General features: G+C 42.2%; 1 protein-coding gene across 1 annotated transcript in view; it reads right to left on the reverse strand.

Moving 5' to 3' along the window:
- Window positions 1-2,138: 2,138 nt before the first annotated feature.
- LOC105927275 (protein bicaudal C homolog 1) overlaps window positions 2,139-21,667 on the reverse strand; it is a 90,371-nt gene continuing 70,842 nt past the window's right edge. Inside the window, exons 9-21 of the mRNA XM_036126248.1 lie at window positions 20,490-20,621; window positions 16,990-17,194; window positions 15,245-15,406; window positions 14,982-15,154; window positions 14,752-14,887; window positions 11,591-11,744; window positions 11,017-11,176; window positions 10,887-10,926; window positions 10,630-10,784; window positions 9,055-9,211; window positions 8,623-8,786; window positions 7,398-7,497; window positions 2,139-5,810 (exon numbers count right to left, since the gene is read on the reverse strand). Coding sequence (XP_035982141.1) covers window positions 5,683-5,810; window positions 7,398-7,497; window positions 8,623-8,786; window positions 9,055-9,211; window positions 10,630-10,784; window positions 10,887-10,926; window positions 11,017-11,176; window positions 11,591-11,744; window positions 14,752-14,887; window positions 14,982-15,154; window positions 15,245-15,406; window positions 16,990-17,194; window positions 20,490-20,621 — 1,866 coding nt within the window. The 3' untranslated portion in view covers window positions 2,139-5,682. The remainder of the gene's footprint in view (window positions 5,811-7,397; window positions 7,498-8,622; window positions 8,787-9,054; window positions 9,212-10,629; window positions 10,785-10,886; window positions 10,927-11,016; window positions 11,177-11,590; window positions 11,745-14,751; window positions 14,888-14,981; window positions 15,155-15,244; window positions 15,407-16,989; window positions 17,195-20,489; window positions 20,622-21,667) is intronic.

Raw genomic sequence — 21,667 nt, forward strand, 5'->3', positions numbered from 1 at the left:
GGTAGCTGATGTTGTTGTTTTTTATGATCTGAGCAAGAGGGAGCATGTAGATATTGAAGAGGAGGGGACCCAGGATGGACCCTTGGGGAACCCCACATGTGATTTTTGTCGTCTGGGATGTAAAGTTACCTACTGATACAAAAAAGTCCCTGTCCTTTAAGTAGGATTTAAACCAGTGGAGAGCTGTAGCAGAGAGGCCGACCCAGTTCTCCAGGCGCTCTAACAGAATGGAGTGATCGACAGTATCAAATGCTGCACTAAGGTCCAATATTACCAGCACGGTGGTTCTTCCACAGTCTGTATTTATATAGATTTATATGGACGGCCCTTATCAACACCTTGATAAGGGCGGTCTCTGTACTGTGGTGAGCACGGAAACCTGACTGGAAAACGTCAAATCGGCTGGTCGTTGTTAAGAAGGTGTTTAATTGTTGAAATACAGCTTTTTCAATAATCTTACTGATAAAGGGGAGGTTTGAGATGGGCCTGTAGTTCTAGAGTAGTAGTTTGTCTAAATTGTTCTTTTTCAGCAGTGGTTTGATAATTGCTGTTTTTAGGGACTGGGGGAAAACACCTGACAGGAGGGACGTGTTTATTATCTGAGTCAAATCAGACGCTATGACAGGTAAAACGTTCTTAAAGAAAGCTGTGGGTAGAACATCAAGGCAGCAGGAGGAGGAACTTAGCTGCTGAGTGATCTGCTCTAAACTTTTGTGGTTTATTTGGCTGAATTGGGACATTTTGTCAGGATAAGTTCCGGTTGGATACAGCTTTGGTTCTGGAGTTGATATGGAAGTACAAACTGATCCTCTAATGTTTAGAATGTTTTCAGTAAAGAAGTTAACAAATTCATTGCAGGCCCTGGTGGAGTGGAGTTCGGAAGCCACGGACACAGGAGGATTTGTTAACCTGTCGACTGTGGCAAAAAAGACACAAGCATTATTAATGTTTTTGTTGATGATCTCTGAGAAGACAGATTCTCTTGCATTTTTCAGTTGTAAGTTATATCTGTAAAGTCTCTCTTTATAGATGTCATAGTGAACCTGAAGTCTGTTCTTTCTCCACCTGCGTTCAGCTTTCCGACATTCCCTTTTTTCACCTCTAACTGCTGGAGCATTTCTCCAAGGAGATTTTTTCTTCCCGGAAGAAACTTTCACTTTAACTGGAGCAATGCAGTCAATGATGTCTGAGACTTTAGAATGAAAGTTATCTAGTAGTTCATCTACTGAGTTGCAGCCCAAGGTTGAAGTAGCATAGTGTAAGCTTTAATAAAAATTTCCGTGGCATTGTCCTTAAAGGTGTGTTTTCTTACGGTGTCCATTTGGCTAAATTTCAAACATCTTTTCTGTACATCTGCGTAATTATGGCCTCATCCTTCTGTTGATTATCAACCGTATCCAAGCTGTTGGCCAGTTGCTCTTGGGAGTCACCTTATTGGCACTTAAATGCTATTTTATGAATCGCTCTTCACTGATCCAGACAACAATATGGGAACTAATAGTCCAAGAGATCCAATTAAAATCGGAGTCTTTTATAGGTTTATCTTGGTCACTCAATGAAAAGAAAAAAATGCCTCTAATAAGGAGTTTCTCCTCCATAGAGTTTTCTAACCTTTTTACTTCTGAATTATATCTTAGGGTTAATTTTCCTAAACGAACAAAAATGTTCAGCTCCAACTGTGGATTACATAGAGTCCTGTTTCTTAGAAGCGGGATTAATGGCCAACTCAAGACATTTGTCCTGTAATAAAAAAAGGCATGGCCTGGTTCACCATTGATTTGATAGTTTCATGAAGTTGGCAGTGTTCAAGCAAATAACCCTTTTTTGTTGCCCTGCTCTTTCCAGAGCAACATTAGAACAAGCTGCTATTGGCTGGTTGATTAGGTGGGCTGTCTGATTGGTCAGCCTGTTGATTGTTGGACATAACTGCTTCTAGTTCGCAAAACTGCACTTTCAAAACAGAGTTAACCCCAATAAACTTGACAAAGAAAATCTCTAAACAGGTGAATTTGTTGCCTTTGTGTTCCTGGAAAGAGTGCAGTAGCCTTCATTCAGCCTGCTGATCAGCATACTGAGCATATGATGGTTAATAACCAACTTTTCAGATCAAATCTGTACAGAAAACAAAACAAACCCCATTGTTGTTTTTAGATAAATTTATTTCCTTCATATGGGAATCTTTGAACAAATCCTTTTTTTATTTTATTTTTTCTGCTGGATGTTTTCTGCTTATATCTGTGCTACCATACAGTGAGAATAACATCAGCATCAACAGATGGCACGTGAACAGAGCTTCGGCCTCGCGGGAATGCTTTACACGCCATTTCTTTCCTGGAACATTGAGAAGAATGGTACCATTTTTTTCAGACAAAATAACAGCTGTATAAGAAAATAAAAGAAAGACATCATACATAATTCCTGTAGTGGTTTACATTTACTATAAATGTACCATCCGACTGCAGTACAAAGATTCCTGCAAATACATCTCTTCGTAAAGAACAATGCACGTCTGAGACATAATTGAGAAAAAGCTATCGGCTTTACGGGCCGGTGGTAAACTCGGAAGTTGTTCGAATTCCTTCGCTGATCCGCATTCGAGCCGCAGGAACACACATCAACAATTATTGAAAGGACACTCGCTCGGTGACACAATGACCCCCGCTGCCCCTCTGAACAACGAGAAGAGAGAAAACAAATGCCTGCCAGGGCAGGAACACGAGTCGCAGAACCGCGGGGGGGGGCGACGGGACGGGCAGCGCTCCAAGAGTTCAGGTGCAGGTAGCATAATGAGGTGGGGCGGACCGGCCTTAGGGTTCCTCCCAGAATGCAAAGGCCCACTCTAAACTGAACATCTTTATCACATCGTAGGAAACAAACAACCAAAGAAAAAAATAAAAAGGCTACTGTACCTGGTCTGCATTAGCAACCGCGTCGGAATATTAACCAGCATTCAGCCACACTGAACGCGGCTGAAATAAGACGTCAAGAGCTTCGAAAAGGAAACAAAAGAGGATCCAATCTAAACGCGCAAATAACTGCTAGATTCCCCTTACTTTGATTTTTTCTGATCCCAGATGGACTGCTTTTTCTTTCCATCTAAATTAAATTTGGAGAGATATGCTTCAGGAATTTTATACAACCTACTCTCAATTCGACCAACACATTTGTCATTCTTTCCCTTTTACAATGAATTTACTGCAAATATAAACAACTTAACTTTACAAAGAGCCACTTAAATTGCACATTTGAACATACTGAGGACATTGGGAAATGTTTTTTTAGATGAAATCAGGGATATTTTAAGAAGATCATATAAAGTAACAGAAAAAAATAATTAAATTTCAGCTGTCCAAACTTCACGAACTGCTGCGGAATGATGTTTCTCCTTTTCAAAACACATGCCTGAAAATATTAAGAGGAAGACAGAACAAGCACGGCATCTGATTATAAACATCAGTGCGTGCATAATCCTGTTACTTCCCTAAAGCCTGCTCAACTAGGTTTGTTGGATATTAGATTGAATGACTGATAGTAGAAAAAAATCTAGATCCCCCCTTTAAATCTCAGGCCTTTTAGTGAATTTCTTTCCCAATACTCACAGAAAGTCTTACACTAGACCGGCTTGTCTGTGAATATTCTGGTATTCTGTGCGAAGCATGTTCTATCTGGACAAGGAAGGTCGGACGAAAAATATTAGTGTTCCTAACGGAATATCTCCCTGCTGAAAAACGACCTATGTACGTTGGCACTTAGCGCTACAAGTGCACGGCTTTGCTCTGTTATGAGGTCTTTGTTTTCTCTGAGCTAAAAAAAGAAAATAAAAAAAAAGAGAAAAGGCACGCAGGTCTCGGTCAAGCATCTCACATTCCGGATGCAAGCAACAGAGAATTGAGATTTAAAGCACATGGAGCTGACAAATAGTGGATGCAGCGTACGATATGACTAAAAACCAGAGAAAACCGACTGCTGACACCATCAGAGAGAGTACTTTAAAGGCTTAGCCTCACCGCCTCATGTCTCTGGTGCTGTCAATGGCACAGCCATATCATGGCTCCACAGATTTAGGGGCAGAAAAAAAAGTAAAAGATACAATAAATGCAAAAATAAAATAAACAAAAAAATCATAGAAACTCATCAAGAACATAGAAAAATACATATGTAAACTGATTAACAATAAACATTCCACTCAATTGCCTAAATAGTAATAAAATCTAAACATAAAATCATAATGCGGTAAGAATACAAAATATATTTTTTTTATTTTTGTTGTTGCTTCGCCTTGATTTGCTGAGACAAAGAGGAATCCTACTGACACATGAAAGACAGCCAATCGTAAATTGCCTCAGGTAATTCCTTTGGTTTATTCTGTTAAAGGAATAGGTCAGGATTTTGGAAGCAAGGTTGTATTTACAAAGTCGCCAGCGGTTAACATTTTACATTTACAGATAGCTGTCTCATTTAGCATAAATCCCAAAACTAGTCTGAAAGGGGCCAAGGCCAAACAGAGGGAGAATGACCTAAAAAAAAAAAAACAGTCTTAGAAACACCACAGTGGTTGGTGTATGCAAACATTACTTCCTGAACCTTTAATCCATCGTTACGTCTGCATTATTCACACAGAAGCTGATGATGGCGATGGAAGTTGCAGGCGGTGTGCCACCAATAATCTTCCTATGTGAAACATACTAACAGGAGAATTTACAGTTTCTTTTCAGAGTCATTGTCTGATATAAAAAGCAAGATTATCATAGCAGATTAGGTGAACGCAATTTTATACATTTTCACAGCCTTACCTTTAGGACAGATCAGGCAGCTACTCCAGAGGTTTCGCAGGGGAAAATTATTAATAGTGCACCAACTCCTGCCTCCATTTCCTCATCAGTTTCTGCGTAATTAGCCATTTGATGGAAACGTGACGAAGAAGGCTATCTTTTTTTCTTTAGATAGCTTCAGCTTCTAGGACCAACCATCTGGAAATAAGGACACCTTGAGAATGATCTACTGAAGGTAATATATTAACTACGCGTAACTTCTCAACAGAACCTCACTTCATAAATCCTAAACTAGTCCTTTTAGAGTTGAGTCATTGCTTGGGTGTGGTGACCTACTTCATACGGTGGAGTGATAATCTCACTGGCTAAGTGCTTCCTTTCATTATTTTTGGTACAAAATGCATCTGTGCTTTCAATCAACAAAAAAATGTAAAGTTATTATTCCTACATTGTAAGGAGTAAGGCTCTCAGAGGCAAAAAAAAAATAAAAAAATCTAGTAGTAAAGTGCATGTCATTGATACGATCGCATAAAACGAATGCAGGAAGTATCAATCTGTAAAAGGAATGTTCTCGACATTCTGCCTGTTCCCCAAATACAAAATGCGGAGAGAAATACTGGACAGTACCCTTCTTCAGAACCTCAATGTTTACCCTTCATTTAAAAATGCTCCAGATAAAGTTCTGTAGGGAGGTAACACTGAAAAATCCCTTATTATTAGTTGGCACTTCTGGTACAACTATGGCTTTTTATAAAAATAACTCTTTTTTTAACTGCATATTAATGCAAAACTTTGTAACAAAATAAAAAAAAATAAAATGAAAGGGGGAGGGGTCAACGTAGACGCAGAAACTTGGGCACCGATGAAACACACAGGAGGGCGGTCCTCTTGAAGGGCTTGTGGGTGGGGCCTACCACCGCCCGCTGATGCTGGCCATGTCGGCGTGAAACTGCCGGGAGAGTCGGCCGCTGGCTCCCCCCTCCAGGAAGGAGGACCTGATGGGCGGCTCGAAAAGCTTCCTTCGGTTCTTGTTTAGTTCTGCGGGCCAAAAGCAGAAAAAGAAGAACCACAGAACGTCAACACAAGCAAAAGGTGATAAAGGCTGGAATCCCCTCCCCGCCGTTCCCGCAGCGCATAAACAAACACGGCCGAGGGGGGTTTGTTGACGATTTTCCTCGGGCCTCCGCTGATCAACAGTGACAAGAAAATAAGATTCGAATCGCCACAGAATGGCTCAGATTAACAAAAGCCGTCTTTGTGGTCATCTGGTTTTAAGTTGGGATTAACAGAAAAATGCGCGAGGGGCAAGCTGGCATCTACAGCTGGCTCATACGATAGGAGAGCTCCGTCGCTGCCAGCACAAACCTCCACTTTGATTCCTGGAGACAGGCAACTTGCTGCAGCAGCTCTTTTTACTGGCAGGGGGACAGGAAGTTTAAAGCCGTTATAAGAAGGAAAATACAAAAAGGATAAGACAGACAGAACCGTGCATATTTCTGTTTTTAAAGGCCCAGACACGGTCAGCGGAGATGAAAGCCGAGCAGCGCTTGGCAGCAGGAAGCAAAACCAATTCTGGCCTTTTTGGAAAACTGCATCCCTCATAATCAGACCGGGCCTCCTTATTTCCCCTTCGCCGTCTCACCCTGGATCCACGCTGAAGTCTGCGCACTGAACTTTTACAACCCCCCCCCACCCTCCCGACCCCCGACAGGAAGCTCCGGCTCCCAAATGCAGCAACAGCCCCGGCTGCCTGGACCTTCACAGTATGATGTCAGTAATGAAGTGTGACACCCAGCGCATTCACATCAGAGCGAGCCTAAATCAGCAGCAGCCAGGCAGCAGCAGCAAAGTCATCTGACTGGACCCGTTTTCTCTTTGTTTTAAAATGAAATGCAGTTTCAGAGCTGCGCGGCTGCTCTCGCCGACACGCGGTAGGACGTCCACTCTGGTCCGACTACAAATCATGAGGTGACAAAATAAAGCCTGCTGAAGGCTCCTGTACATTTAGAAGGAATGAATCTAACGATCTAACACAGCAAATCAGAGATTTTATTTCCTCTAAAATATTAGGTTGGCAACCTTCTTTTTTTATTTTAAAAGGATTTTGTAAGAAAAACAAATGTGGGCCTTGTGATTTGGTGCATATTACAATTTCAGGTGTGCAAAAGAAAACAGTAAGTGAGATAAAGGAGTAAATGATGTGATTTTTTTTTTTTACTAAAGGTCTATTTTGTGATATCTGACCAGGAAGATCTTACTATTTTTGTAGATTTCCAGACTGTTATTGAAATAATTATTTGTTTATTTTACAATAGTTTTATAGACAGGGACATTTTTGATATCTGCCAAAAGTAAGGGAAAGCTATCAATTTGTTAAACAGGAAAAAGGAATTACCTAAAACTAAGACAGCCATGTTAGAGCTTTGTAACATCTCTGATCAGTGCACCTCTACTGTGAGCTGGAGATGTCATCGTGTCGCGGTGGAGCTGACCTCCATCTCTACCCCAGAGCTGGGATCCACTCAGACTGGTACCAGATCAACATCAGGAAAAAAACTCCCTCTTTTAAGCTTTAATTGGCGGCCAATAATTTCCTACAAAAGGCAACAAATACACTCTTCTTACCTGAAATGGCAAGTAGCATTTTCCTGCGGGCACCGAAGGTGGTGATTCCTAGTTCCTTCAGGTCCTGGTCTGTTAGAGTCAGGAATGTCTGGAGGTCAATCTGGAGGGGGAAAAAAAAGGAAACAATTATTTTTATTTTAGGGCCACACTGTGACGTTTTACTGACTTTAGCAAAATCAACTAATAAAAGTCTAGTCTAAAATTTAAAACACTTAATATGGCAGCTAAAGCAAAACCTAAAATTATACAAATATTTTTAACAAATTGCTTGACCAACGTTTTGCCATTTCAGCATATTTTTGTGGGAAAGCGAAATAGTATCCTGCATCCTTTAACACATATCCAAATTTGACAGGCACTGGCAGAGACAAATAATGCAAAATGTGGTAAACCACTTTGCTCCCATTTCTTCTAGATTGCCCTATTGTCTTAAAATATACATTTCATCAGCTTCAGCGCTGATCCTTCAGAATTTAGGAAATGCAGCCCTCGTTAAATTTGCAATAAAGTATAATGGCGGGATCGTTTTCCCCAGAAATACATTTTCATTTTATAATTCATAGCTTCAGGTTTAATTTTCATGATTCCTTGCGCCCTTGTTTTTTATTGTCAAAACAATGGAACAAGTTAATAACGGCAATAACTTTGATGTGCCATTTTCAGTGGGGTTTGTCAGAGTATGAGAGGAGTTCTGCTTGTATGTATGAGTTGATTTTAACAAAAGTAACCATACTGGAATGTAGAATTAAAAATAACCAAGCAATTCAAAACTAAAAAAAAAAAAAAAGCCTTATGGTAAAATGTGAAAATTCTGTTGAGGCGTAAATAGGACAACGGCACATTTATTCCCACCTAACAGGCGTATCACTGTAGGTGCACGTGATATGAACATCATTACCCGGCATTATAATGGAGCTTTTTAAACCCCAGACATTAAGTTTGGCCCAAAAAACTTTGACCAAGACAGATAAGAAACCAATAAATCACCCCTATTGTTACTAGCCCATCAATAAGCACCTTACTACCTAATTTTCTGCTATCTGTGACTCTCCTGAACGATAAAAAAAAGTAACCTTTGTCCATTGCCTGTTTGTTTGTTTTTTTGCCTTGATTATGTGTAATGTGATCTGTAATGTGAACCGGAGTGGCCAAAGGTAAATTTCGCCGCTGATTCCGATAATAAGGATTAAAATGTTAAAGCAGAAGAAGCGCACCAACTCTCTACCTCTTGCTGCTGGAAGATGTCTGTGTACTTCCCCAAACCCAGCTTGCTGAAGAGCTCAGGCAGGTCGGAGCCTTTCAGGGAGGAATTCAGGCTGCAGCCGTTGCTGCCGGTCACCGAAGAGATTGAGTCCATGTAGTTGCTGCTGCTGAGGTAATGTTCTGCAGCTGCACGGCCCAGAATTAGAGCAACCACGGGGGGAAAAAAAGGCAAACAAGGAAACAGGTTGAATGGCAAAGCACCAATGGGATTCTTCTGCTTATTTGTCATCAGACATTTTTACTTATGCAGAAAAGACCTCAGAACTTCTTGTTCCATTAACGTTTATTTCGGTACGTTCTAAAAGCGACCGAACCGCGTGAAAACAAACATTTTAATGGAACAGTAAAAGAAAAAAAAAACAAAAGTACACAGTAGAGGCTATTAAACTCTGACCAGATTTGTTCTGCTTTCTCTTGGGGCTGCTGACGGCGGAGGGGAACTCGGCGTGGTTGGGCAGGCCGTTGCCGTTTCTCTCCCTCCAGTTGTCCGAGTCACTGCCACTCCCCACGCCTTCCCGGCTGCCGGCCCGAGACAAGGACAGCGGAGAACCCTGGAACACAAGGAGAGGGAAGAAGAACCGAAACATTTAAGGAGTCATTCTTAATGTAAAGAGCGAGGGTTAAAATAAAAATAAAGAAAATAAAATTAAAATAAATGATTCAGAAAATACTTCTATATTGAAAACGCGATTCATTTTGCTAATTATACGGCACCCTCTGTACACCGTTACTACAGGGTTTTGGAAAGCGCACAAAGATTTGGAATTTGATCTGATCCTTTTCTAAGTCTGGATGAACCTAAGTTTGGAAAATGCTGCATTTTCCAGATTTCTCTTTTTTCTTTACAAAAGATCAAAATCTGGCATCACAGGGAATTTGTGATGGGGTATAGCTCTACTTTTTTACATCAATTCTTAAACCTTTGTTTGACTTATTGATTATCTTTTGCTTTTTTAATCACAAATAAATAAACACAAAGTCATAGGAAAAAAAACCCTCTCTGGATCCTTTTTATGTCTGAGCCTTAAAAAGGATTTGTTGGTTTTGTATTTAATCTAGAATGCCCTTTTTCAATGTTATTATAGATTTTAAATTTACTTATTTTATTTTTACAAAGAAAAACACAGTTTTTTTACTCAAATGTACATAATAAAAAGTGATGAAAAATGTAATTTTAAAAGGAAGTGTAGGAATCCTGCTCATAACTACTGGTAACCCATTAAAAATGTACAAAAAGTTGATATTTCATTGCAGGGTCTTTATCTCACAATGAAGAGGACAAGAAAACAAAACAAACAACTTTAATTTGCTTATGCTAAGTCAGTTTTGGAAGAAAAAAAAACATTCCCAGTTAAGAAAAAAATCGGCAACAGAACAGGACACTCTTAAAAATATTCTAAATTAATAAGCATAAAATGTTGTTCAATTCAACAATGTCCATAATTTTGTTTATTTTCGGTCATCTTAAAAAAAATAGGTAGCTTTTACCTAAGAGGTACCTTTTAATTTCCTATTTTAAGTTTAATTTAATTCTATTCAACACTGATATGAGGGTAATGAAGGAATAACCTCTAGAACCTACAGATCCGTCAGCAGCTCTTTGAGGATGCATGCTGCAGCCGCCACACACTATTGGCACCTTAAGATGTGTGTAAAAAATAAATAAATAAAATCTTTCAATTGATTCAACTTGTTTCTGGAGTAAACTGAAAAGTTTAGACAAAATCGACGATTCATACAAACACATTCACGTTACTTTCCTTAAGCTGATCAGAGTTGGGGGCTTATTCATGTATTAAACAGTGACTCAAGAGGATCTTGGCACCATGCAGAGCGGGAAGGGAGGTAAAAAAAATATGTGAGACGATGCTACTGAATTTAATTCAAGGTTTCTATACAGCTGTACTAGGGCTGTAACTGTGACTCATCAGAGACAATGCAGGGATGATTTGGGCCTCGTATGTCTGACCTCATAGGTGGTGCTCATGCTGGGCTTATAGGAGACGTGATTGGCTCTCCGCAGCTCCTTGATGGTCTCGGCTGGCATGGACTTTGAGAAGCCCAGACCGCTCCAGGTGTTGGTCGGGGTCCGCACCTCCGTCACCACGGGTTTCTTTAACATCGCTTTCATTAAACACACCATGCATGAAAGAGTTTAAGACAAATAAACCTTCGCCATGTGGTACCACCAGCGATTTTACTGTATAAAATGAGACACAAACTGACCTTTGGTCGCCAGCAGCTTTTTCTGTTCGTAGTCAAACGCCTGAAGGGGGCAGGAGACAGCTTGATGTCTATTGCTTAGCACAAGATAAAGGTGTTTTGTTTTTTTTGGGGAGTGCATTCAAATGGTTACCTGCATGTTAGCAAAAGAGGTTTGCGGTGCGAGTCTGATCCTCTCCCGCTCGTTCTGCTGTGCGGCCCGTTCGGCTGCCCGCTCACTGCCCGGCGCCCTCTTGTCGGCCACAGGACCGTCCGACGAGCTGGACTCAGCATCCGACAGCAGACAGTCCGAACTGATAGAATTACAAAGAAAGCAACAAAACAGATGCATTTATTCCGCCCCCACCCTTCATCTCAGCGCCTCCTGATACGATCTTAAATGATGCGCTATGATTAGTAGTGATGAGATTTTGCTATCAGGATGCTGTTGGCTCTCACAGTAACAGTCCTGTCCAGGTTTAGTGTGCAACACGTTACACGTGGCGGCCAACGCCGAAAACTCCTAAATCCTTATACTCTGCGGGGATAACTAACCATCTGTCATTTATGTAGCAACATCTTGACTTAATTAAAACAAAATCTGTAGATTTGTGCTTCATTTCAGCCAGATCCCATTTCATCCAAATGGAAAAATAAAAAGCATGCGAGGGGGATGCCAAACGGCGAGGAGGAGAGGCGGCGACTGATCTTTATAGACCCAAACATACTGTAGATGGGAGTTCTTGGTGCCCTGCAGGAGCTCGACAGCCTGTCGCTTCCCAGATGACGTCTTGCACGAAGCCAGCATCTGCTTCAGCTCGCTCCCATTGGCTGAGTGAGAGGGGCTTCTCGGCATGCCCACTTCCACGAACGTGTCGGAGCCTGAAGGGGAAAAGCAAACGTTTCCCCAAAATTAAGCAGGGAACAAGCCTGGAAACAACAGCTGGAATATTTCAGGTCTGGGCCACTCAACAGGCTACTCTGTGTGTGTGTGTGTGTGTGTGTGTGTGTGCGCGTTGCACGTGTGTTAACATCTTAGTCAAATCCTGGATCAACCAAAAACACAGCAGCTGTGTACGATGATGGCTTTCATATGTAACATGTACGAAAAGAACCTGCAACAAGACGTGCACGTCCGTGCGGGCACGCCTGCATACAAGCAGGACTATATGTAGGTGCCTGAACCGTATGATCTAAAATATGATGTCAGGCTACACTCTTTGTGGTTTCCACGCAGTGAGTTATTTCTCCAGGCTCAGACGATCCGCGGCGAAGAGGTGAGACGGACCGCCCAGGCCAGTCCAAACACATCGTGGGGACACAGGAGGAGGTGAGAGGTGGTGAGAGGAAAGCTAACCAGGACACACCAGGAAGGAGAGAGTCAGAGAGCAGCGGGGGGAAAACGAGACGCGTGAGAGTGAAGCTTTGAGGGCGAAGCCCCGAAAGTGTAAAGCGCAGAGGAAATGAAGGACTCTCTGAACCGCTAGGAGACCAGCAGTTAATCTATCTCCGTTCCAGTAAACGCAGAGCACGGGCGCGGGGTGGACATTACGGAGAAACAGGAAGACGTTAGCCTTACGCGTTTCCCTCAGTGTGGTTTTCAGAGCAACATAAATCTCAAGTGGAAAAACGTGATTTGGACGTTTATGCTCGGCTCGGGGTGGCTGACTTCCAGCAAGGCAAGTTGAAAATGTTAACAACTCAAATTTTTTAGGCAAACCAAGGTTACAATAACATAAATCACATTACTGTGTTAAACATGATGGAGGAAGGGGAACCGGGCACAACATTATGAATGGGAGGCAAAGGTTTGAATACAACCAAGACCATGAAGACACTTTACAGACGTTTTAATGTCTAAATGCAATGTCTAAACCATTGCAAAGGTGTTCCTACTTCTTGAACATTTTCTCATAAAACGACGACTAAGCTGAACGTGTTAAAGGTGCAGTGACCAATCTCTTTTCGTCTTTGAGTTCTGGGGGGATCATCTTATCCATTGGTTGCCCCACAAGGCAATCATTGCTCACGTAACACCAGTGGGTGTGCACGCTCCTTGCTAGTGTTTATGTATCCAGTTAGCTTCGGTGTTAGCCGTTCATTGCAGCTCCGCTGCTCTCACCGTATACTTTGAAAATACCTGAGAATCGCAAGAAGCAAACCGTCTTACAAGTTTATGAGAAGAAGAGGAAGGCCTCAGTAAGAAAAAGGACCAGAGTGGATTTGGGAGACTTTTACACGCGCAGATGAGCAGGTAAGATGGTCTTGTACATGCGCAGTTGTTCAAAAAGGAACTTGGTCGTTTCTGCCCTACATTTCTGGGAAAATCATCAACTCTACCTTTACTTTAATATGCATTTTATGTAATAGACCAAGTCAAATAAGAGGATAAAAGATTAAAAAAACATGAAACTAAAAAGGGTGGCCAGCACTGCTCCATTTTTAGCTTTACCCATCTTAGAAATCGGCTCTGACCTCATCCAATCATCCCTGCAAAAGGAGAAGGCTCTCCACAGCACCATTCTCAGGGCAGGGAAGGTCTGCTCAGGATGATGTGTTGGTTTTCATCCACACGTAGCATAATGCACAGAGGCCAAACTACTGACGCTTCCGTAAGGACCAGATTCATTTTTTTCTTTCCATTTTACACTGGTGGATTGAACAATGCTCTGTAAGATCTTTAAAACTTGGGCTGTTGTTGTATGACCAAAACTTATAGTGTATTGCACTTTTCCTTTGTCTTACGCAAAACCTTTTTTCTACAACTTTCATTCACTCTTGTGCACGGACAAACAGCCAGGCATTCACAGGCTTTTAAGCAAAGTAAACTCCTTGGTCACCATGATGTGCTTTATCACTATTTTTCTCTAACAGACTGAGGCCTTCATAGAAAAGCTGGATTTATACTGATATTAAATTACACACAATATGCTAACTAGGTGAGCTCTGATGACAATGGATAGTGTAATATTTTATTCAGGAGAATTACAGTTACGTGCTACTGAGTGTTAATCATATGAACCAACAAGGTGGCACTATAGAGTCACAAGCCTGAAGTCAGTTCTGTGCAGGCTACACAGCAGCTAAAAGGCTGATATTGTAATGTTGTAGATGAAAAAACTGGGATTAATCTAGTATTTTTTATCATCCAGAAACCACTGAGCTATATAATACACTGGAGTGCTGATTTTGCCGACAAACTGAAGTCACTGGCCGCCATCTTGCTCCTCCCTACTCTCACAGAATCCCACAGGATTTGGTTGCAACAGCAAGCAGTTTTCTGGCTGTGTGGAAACGTTTCACAGGTGATTCTACAGTCAGTGGATGTACTAACACTATCAACTACTAGGAAATTAGGTGGTGAAATATTTTACATGTTATTCATATTAAATATATATATATATGTATATATAAGTATGTGTATATGTATATACGTATATATGTATACATATATGTAAATATATGTTTTTGTATATTGTTATTTATGCATTTATAAATGTTATATATATATAATTAAATAAATAAAATGCAAAATATTTCAGCACATGACTTTCTCAGTACTTGATAGTTTTAGAACATAACATAAAAGTATATGGCATTTGACATTTTAAAAGTTTTAAGCCCCCCCTGAACATGAGAAAATCATCGTTATTCGATGCTGTAGCACACATATTCCCTAGTTACTGGGGGGAAATAGGGAGTACCAATATGGCGGCTGGTGGCTTCAAAGCGTCTCGTTCTAACAGGCGGCGATTAGCACTCCAGTGTATAATATAGCTCAGTGCCAGAAACAAGCACATTCCAGTCTCATTTCACAACATCTCTTGGTGATATGATCACCCCGCCTGACGTTTGGCTCAGGATGCTTGCGTGGCAGTTCGAGGCGTACCTTCATCTGGGTTGGACTTGCTGGACAGCGGCTCCGACGGACTGTGTCCGCTGGCCTCTTGGGCCGAATCGCACGGAGTCGGACTTAAAACCGTTTCTGTGAGCGACGCCGTCGCTAACCTCCCATAACCAGGGTGCTGCACGAGGAAAGAGGAACACACAAAGAAACAATAAACTCACTCATTTAGAAGAACGCGAATACCGCCGAGCAAACAAGAAATGGAGGCCGACCTTGACGTGTCCGTTAAGTGTGCATTCAGGGACCCCGTTTGGCTGTTTGTCCATGGGGACTAGCCCGGGTGGAGGAGATGGCGTGCTGTGTGTGTAACCCTGCACGCCTGACATCAGGATGCTGCTTAGGGTGGCCTGAGCTGCAGGGTGCAGCACCAGCTGGGACGTGAAGCCTGCAAGGCAAGGTAAGCGGAAGCAACTAGTTTTGTAAAACTGGATGATCAACAGGTCGCTTGCTTTTAAAGCTAGTTCTGTATACAAACTTTGGGTGTTGGTGAGCGAACTGGGCCACATGGAGGGGGACGGTGTGGGGGTGTTCGGGCTCGGGGTCTGCAGAGGGCTCAGAGCAGAGTTTAGGCTGTTCAGAACTGTGTTCGGGGTGGCAGAGGTGGGGAGGGAATGAGGCGCCGTCGCACCCAGGAAACCTGTGGAGAGCAAAAAGAGACAGGGGAAAAGAATGAAGCGAACAGATCAGCGGCGATCTCGTCAACGCGCACAGCCACTTTTCAAGCTAATCACACGTTACGCCGATGCCCCCGCAAAAACAATCTCGTTTTTTTTCTCTCTCGCCGTTTCACTGGAATTCCATCAAACTGCAACCAGACAGCAAATGGGAGGAAGAAGTTCTTACATTTCTCCAAGGTTGTGGAAACAAAAGCACACAACCAGTGGATCGTCGTGCCCAATAAACCCATGTTACTGAAAGCACCAACGATATGGTGCCTGGTGTTTTAACCCAAACACAGTGTATGAAAACAGAAAGAAACAGGTCTGTGGCTTTCACAAGGGGCTAGTTTGGCTCCAGGAATAAGACCCGGGATTCTTCTGGCAGGCTGTCCTGTAATCTGAGGAAAAGAAGCATGTAGCAATTACTAAAGGCCAGGATGTGGCCATCCACAGCTTCACCCCCGGGCCCCTGGGTTTAAATGAAACGGCGAAAAAACGTCTACTCTGGTGGGTTTCCCCCCCAACCAATTTACACATTTTACTGAATTTGTTGGAGAGAGAGAGCAAAAAGAAAACATTTTAACTAGCCACACACTTCATACTTTAATAATGATCATTAAAAGGTCAAAATATGAACGTTTCTGTGTCATATGAAAAGTAAAAAAAGGAGTGAGATTTCAGCGGGCAATAGAAAGGCTCTTTAAATCAGAACGAAGTTGCTCTGTAACACCCTTTTAAGTTTTCATAGAAGGGCGGTTGTCATTTACATTTAATGGGATAAAGAAATATCGAGGCAAAAGTATTCCGATTTGTCATGATAACAATAAACTCTTTTAACGACATCAATGTTGACATTAACAAGAAGCTGACGTTCAGTGAAAATACTGATAAAGTCTGGAGAAAACTACAACTAAGACCACCGTTCCTCCACAGAAGAAGTAAATTTGGAGCATGTTTAATCCTGAGCATTCCGGTTTAATAACATCTAATTGTGTCGATGACGCAAAATCGTGGATCAAAATTTAACGATTCCTTAATTAATAATAGTACATTTAAGGTTACAGACTCCTGTTTTGCATTCTTAGTTAAATCTATAATAGAAAGATTGTTTCCTTACACTATTACTGAACTGAGACCTATTTTAGTTCATTTTCATCATATTTAACTTTATGAATATTCAACCTTTATTTGTAAATACATAAATATTACAAGCTCAAATAAACAAGGTTTCGCATGCTGGAGGCGGTGCGTTAAACATATATAGTTATGCCTGTTAAAAAATGTCCAAATGCTTTGTTGTTATTTTGGGTTCTGCAGAAACCATCCATCAACATCACACTTTAGAGACGTCTAGGATATCATGAGTGTGTAACTGGAATTGCTTTATGAGGATGCTCATTGTGCTGTCAGGACATTGAAACTCTTATTGCACTTTGCGTAACAAATAAAATGATCACATCTTATCTTTTTAAACTCATTTCATCTTTTCTACATCATGGAAAAACATCAGAAGCAGACAAAAAAAAAAACAACAAAAAAAGGATTTGGACAGGGTCGTTACCCAGATTACTCAGCCCCAGGCCAGCTGAGGTCAGGATGTCCAGGCCAACAGGGCAGATGAGGGACGGCGATGGACCGTTAGTGGTGGGATTCAGTGCCAGCGAGGGCGAGGAGGACGACACCCCGTTGCTTTCGAGACCCAGGAGGAACCTTCGAGCTTCGTACATGTTGACGGCGTTCCTCTCCACACTTTTCACTATGACCGACTGGGAAAGAAGACAGGGCAGATCAAAAAAATTGTCGGGAAGAATACAAAACATGATGAAAAAGGGAAAGGCGCAAGGAGGAGAGAGGCAAAAGATGAGGAAATGGGGGGCCATGAGAAAGAGGGGGAAAAGAGGAAAGATCACATGGAGGAGTGAGGGATAGATAGGGATAGGGAATGTTGGCACTAGAGATAGGGAGTCTAAGAGAGACTGAAGGGGGAGACAACAAGAAATGGGAGGAAGGAAGAGGGAATTAGGAGCAGATTAGAAGGATAAACATTAAGGCGGTGTGGGAGAGACATGGGAGCAATGTTCGAGAGAAAGCATTTCTTCATAAGCTGCGACAGATCCATCACATATCTCACTTTTTGATAGAGGAATATTACGAAATAACTCATATTTCAATGTCAGATAAAACGAAAGACTTTGAATCTCTAAAACCAAAAAAACTAAACTTTCTGCATTACCGGAAGCCCCGCCCCTCATAAATACTGAAGTAAATCCCGACCCACTAGGTTCGGCACGACTTTGACCCTACTGAGCGTTTGAAAATGATTTCCAAACACGATCACTCTTAATGACACCAACACAGACCCTCCGCCTCTTTAATAAGTCAGTCCGCCTGTGCACCGGGAGCACTGAGACTGCAGCACGCGCTCGGACGGGCCTTTGGGGGACTGCAGTCACCTCGTTAAAATGCTTAAGTGAAGGGTTCCTGAGTGGGTGTGCGCCGGCTCGGTGTTTACCCTGGCACCTCCGCAGCAGTCCCCGCGGATCTGTCTGCTCTGGGCACCGAGCCCTGGCGCAGGGCTGGACACGGGCACCTCAAAGAGTCTCGTCAGGACTTTAGCTAAGTGGTAAAATATGATTCTAAATATTAAACGTTGTTGAGAGGCAGAATGTGAGTAAAACCAAAGGCATGTTTTAAAATCTAAAGCAGGTGGTGGGTGTTTTAACAGACTATCACGGTATGGAGTGAAGATATTTGCAAAGTAGCCAAACATGCTGCTCTAATGTCGTGTGTGTTTCGTGACAGAAAAGGGTAAAAACTTTTTTCTTTTTTTTAAAATCTCCTGTTATACAGAAAAAACTGGGAATGAGCATGTGAAAAGTTCCCATCAATCAGGTGGAACATGCCTGGCAGCCCATTTGCAGACGAGACGGCTGAGTCGGACTCCCTGATGTGGCCGGTGTCCGTTTGCCAGAACTCTTCCCACTGTTGGTACTGGGTTCCAGTTTTCCTCTTTTCAGCTCCATTAAGTAGGAATAAAATGCAGCAAGGCAGATTTTTTTTAATGTATTTTGATGCCACGCTGTGACAGCTGAAGGAAAGTAGTTTGGAAATGCCACAGAGGGTTTTTGTTTCTCTGCCTCTGACCGACTTTACATTTGATCAAAGGAGACAGAAGCTGGGTTTTTCCCAGGAAGAAAACAACATGTTGCCTTCTAAATATTACGGTTTGCTAGCATTTGATTTTAGTAGATCTAACCCATATTTATAATATCCTCCATCAATTTTAATTAATTGTTATTTGACAAAACCCTAACCCTAACCCTAATCCTAACCCCTGACATTATTCTTTTTAAAGAATATAAAGCTAGTCTTTGATCATGATCGTGGATAATAGATCCTAACTGAGAAGGCTAAAGGCTGAAACACACCGAACCATCCGATCCGTCTGACTCGATGTTTGGATCCTTACACATTTTTCTCCTCACCCACCGACTGCGTAGAGGCTTCCTCTGCGGACCACCGGACTCGCGAGACAGAGTATTAACGTGTGAGTTTACGCCGCACATTCACGATGTTCCGCATAAACAAGCAGGGGGGGGAAGTTACAGCTGCAGTTGCTGCTTCAACAAGTTTAAAGAAGATTGCTGTTTAATTTTCTTATCAGTTTGCTGTACTTCTGAGGTCCTGCCATGGGTAAGTACACCGTTTATTGAAACGTTTTCCTGATTAGTTGATTAATTGAGCTGAGTTTTCAGGGACTGACCTGTATGAGGACAAACCTGGTGGGAAAATGCTTTCCATTGACCTTGCAGGTTTGGACATTTTATTTTGTAATTTTCCCAAAGCAGATGTGTTTTACTTTGCCAAAGTGTCTCTCTTCATGTCTGACTCATGCTTGCAAAACTATACATAGGCTGTCTCAAAACACAAAATGAGCATTTTCCTCTTAAAATAGTTTTGTTTAGTTGAAGAAGTGGGTTTTTTTTAAACGTAACATTGATATTCATAGTGAAATAAAGACTGCACTGGCTGCTGCAGCTTCCCGCCTGTCTCTCAATATCTTCAACCCCATGTTGAAGCATTAAGGTTACTCTGCAGAAACTCCTGATGAGACAAAATGTCTAACACAACACCTAGGAGAGGAAGGCCGGGTGCTAAACTCCCTTGATGAGTGAGTTAAGGGAGACACAGGCACAACACCAAAGTAAACCTTGTAATACTGATGAAACTAAAGATCCCACAGAGTGCACAAAAAACAACAAGTAATTCACCACCGCTGGCAGCCTAAACCATTCATACAAGAACGAATCCATGCCTCCATGTTTACTCCAAACTCTGACCTTACCATCTGAATGCCGATGTTGAATTAGAAACTTTCTCAATCTGTTACTGTCCAAATTTGGTCAGTCTTTTTAAAATTGTAGAGTCAGTTTTTCATTCTTAGCCAACAGAAGAAGGGGTCCCAACTCACCTTGATTTAGACTAGTTCTTTGAGCTATACTTTTGCATTTCTATCAGGTTTAACTAGTATACTGAATCAACAAATGCCCTCTGAGATTAAACAAGGTATTTACATCCACATAGCTGCTGCTGCTGACTGGATATTGTCTCTTAGTTTGGAGAGTTTCCACAAACCAGAGACAGGGTTGTGTATGAGAACCCCACTATATTCAGACCCTGCAGCAACCCCTCCAGATCCAGACTCACTCAAATCCCTTTTTACTCTTCCTCAGTTTGATGCTCGCGTTGAACTTCAGCAAGTCGTCTTCACCATGGTCAAAAGACTAAATGCATTGAGTGGGTACTGTTTGGTTAGCAGTTTTTGTCGGTAACAAGCAACTGAACAAGTTTATCGAATTAAGTTGTCAGTTAGCACATAAGCATTCAAAACATGAGAAGCTTTCAGCACAATGTAGAGCCCAGCTTTAAAAAGTCCCACGACGTAATAAGAAAGTTGGTGAGACATGAGACCCAAAGGCAGTATGACCAATGGGTATCACCATCAAAGCTTACCATTCCTGAAAACCTTCTTTTTTTGAGGGCTTGTGCATCGTGCCGTACCTTGCTGGGCTGCTTTGGCTTCGGTTTGATACTGATGAAGACGTCCAGCTGCTCCATTAGTGCTGTGATGCACTGGGGTTCCACCTCAATGTCCTCTTTGATGTCGAACATCAACACCAGAGGCAAGCAGCCCTGTGGAGAAACAAAACGAGATAAAAACACACTGCAGCAGACTCTTTGACACCGTCAGCAGCACGGTGACACCGCTCAACACTAAGCTCGCTTTCTATGACCTATTTGTGTACTCAAATTATACACTTTCTCCAAGCAGCAGTAAATTTTCCTTTATAATCTACCATTTACGGCGTGATACGTTAGCCATGCCGATAAATATGAGTTACATGGCTGAGTCCGACGCTTTGCAGCCTGCTGGAAATTCCGGCAAGTGGAATCTCTTCTGCACGATCACCACCACAAGCACCACAGAGATCTGTATTTTGGGCTTACAACTGGACGGCTCTCCAGCTGAGAGTGGGTGTAATTAGCAGCAGAGTATATAGAGGCAGGCTGGCTCTGACGGGGCCCGCAGACTGGAGCTGTAATCTACAGTCTGGCCTACAGGCAGTAATCTATAGAGGCCAAAATCACGAAGCCATAGGACTGCGGGTAGGAGTCTTGTCCATCTCTGGTGTGTCGAATTTCTCTTTCTACCCTCTAAGGGACTTTGTTACTCCTCTGTATTCGTCTTCTCCGCTGTCCATGCGCGACCTCGTTTCTAGAGCACATTTATGGACACAACTCCGGCACTGTCTGAGCGTCCGCGGGACCAGCTGGGAGACCACATACGAAGACAAGCGGCTCATCCCCGAATGACTACGGCAAATTATGGATCTCCGAGCAGCAACCATGAGCTGTTTACAGCAGAGGAGGCCTGACTAGTTTAGCAGAAGTTCAAGCCGCTAGTGATTAAACAGCCATTACTTTTACACATTTCTGAAACAGGCTTCTTATTATACTCCAACAGTAATTTGGGGAAGAGTAGGCTCCGTGGTTGTGGGCAACAACACAAGAATGGCCACTGAGCATTTTTCGGCAAAACGGACGAAATTACGAGGTGCTACTCTTCCTCCGACAAATGAATGGTAACGGAGCATTTTCTGGAGCAGAAACACGCGGGTGAATTCCAACCACAGTGCAGGCTGAACCCTTGTCATTAACTCTAATTACCAAAATATGTA

The sequence above is a fragment of the Fundulus heteroclitus genome, chromosome 22 (assembly GCF_011125445.2).
Source record: "Fundulus heteroclitus isolate FHET01 chromosome 22, MU-UCD_Fhet_4.1, whole genome shotgun sequence".
Taxonomy (NCBI): Eukaryota; Metazoa; Chordata; class Actinopteri; order Cyprinodontiformes; family Fundulidae; genus Fundulus; species Fundulus heteroclitus.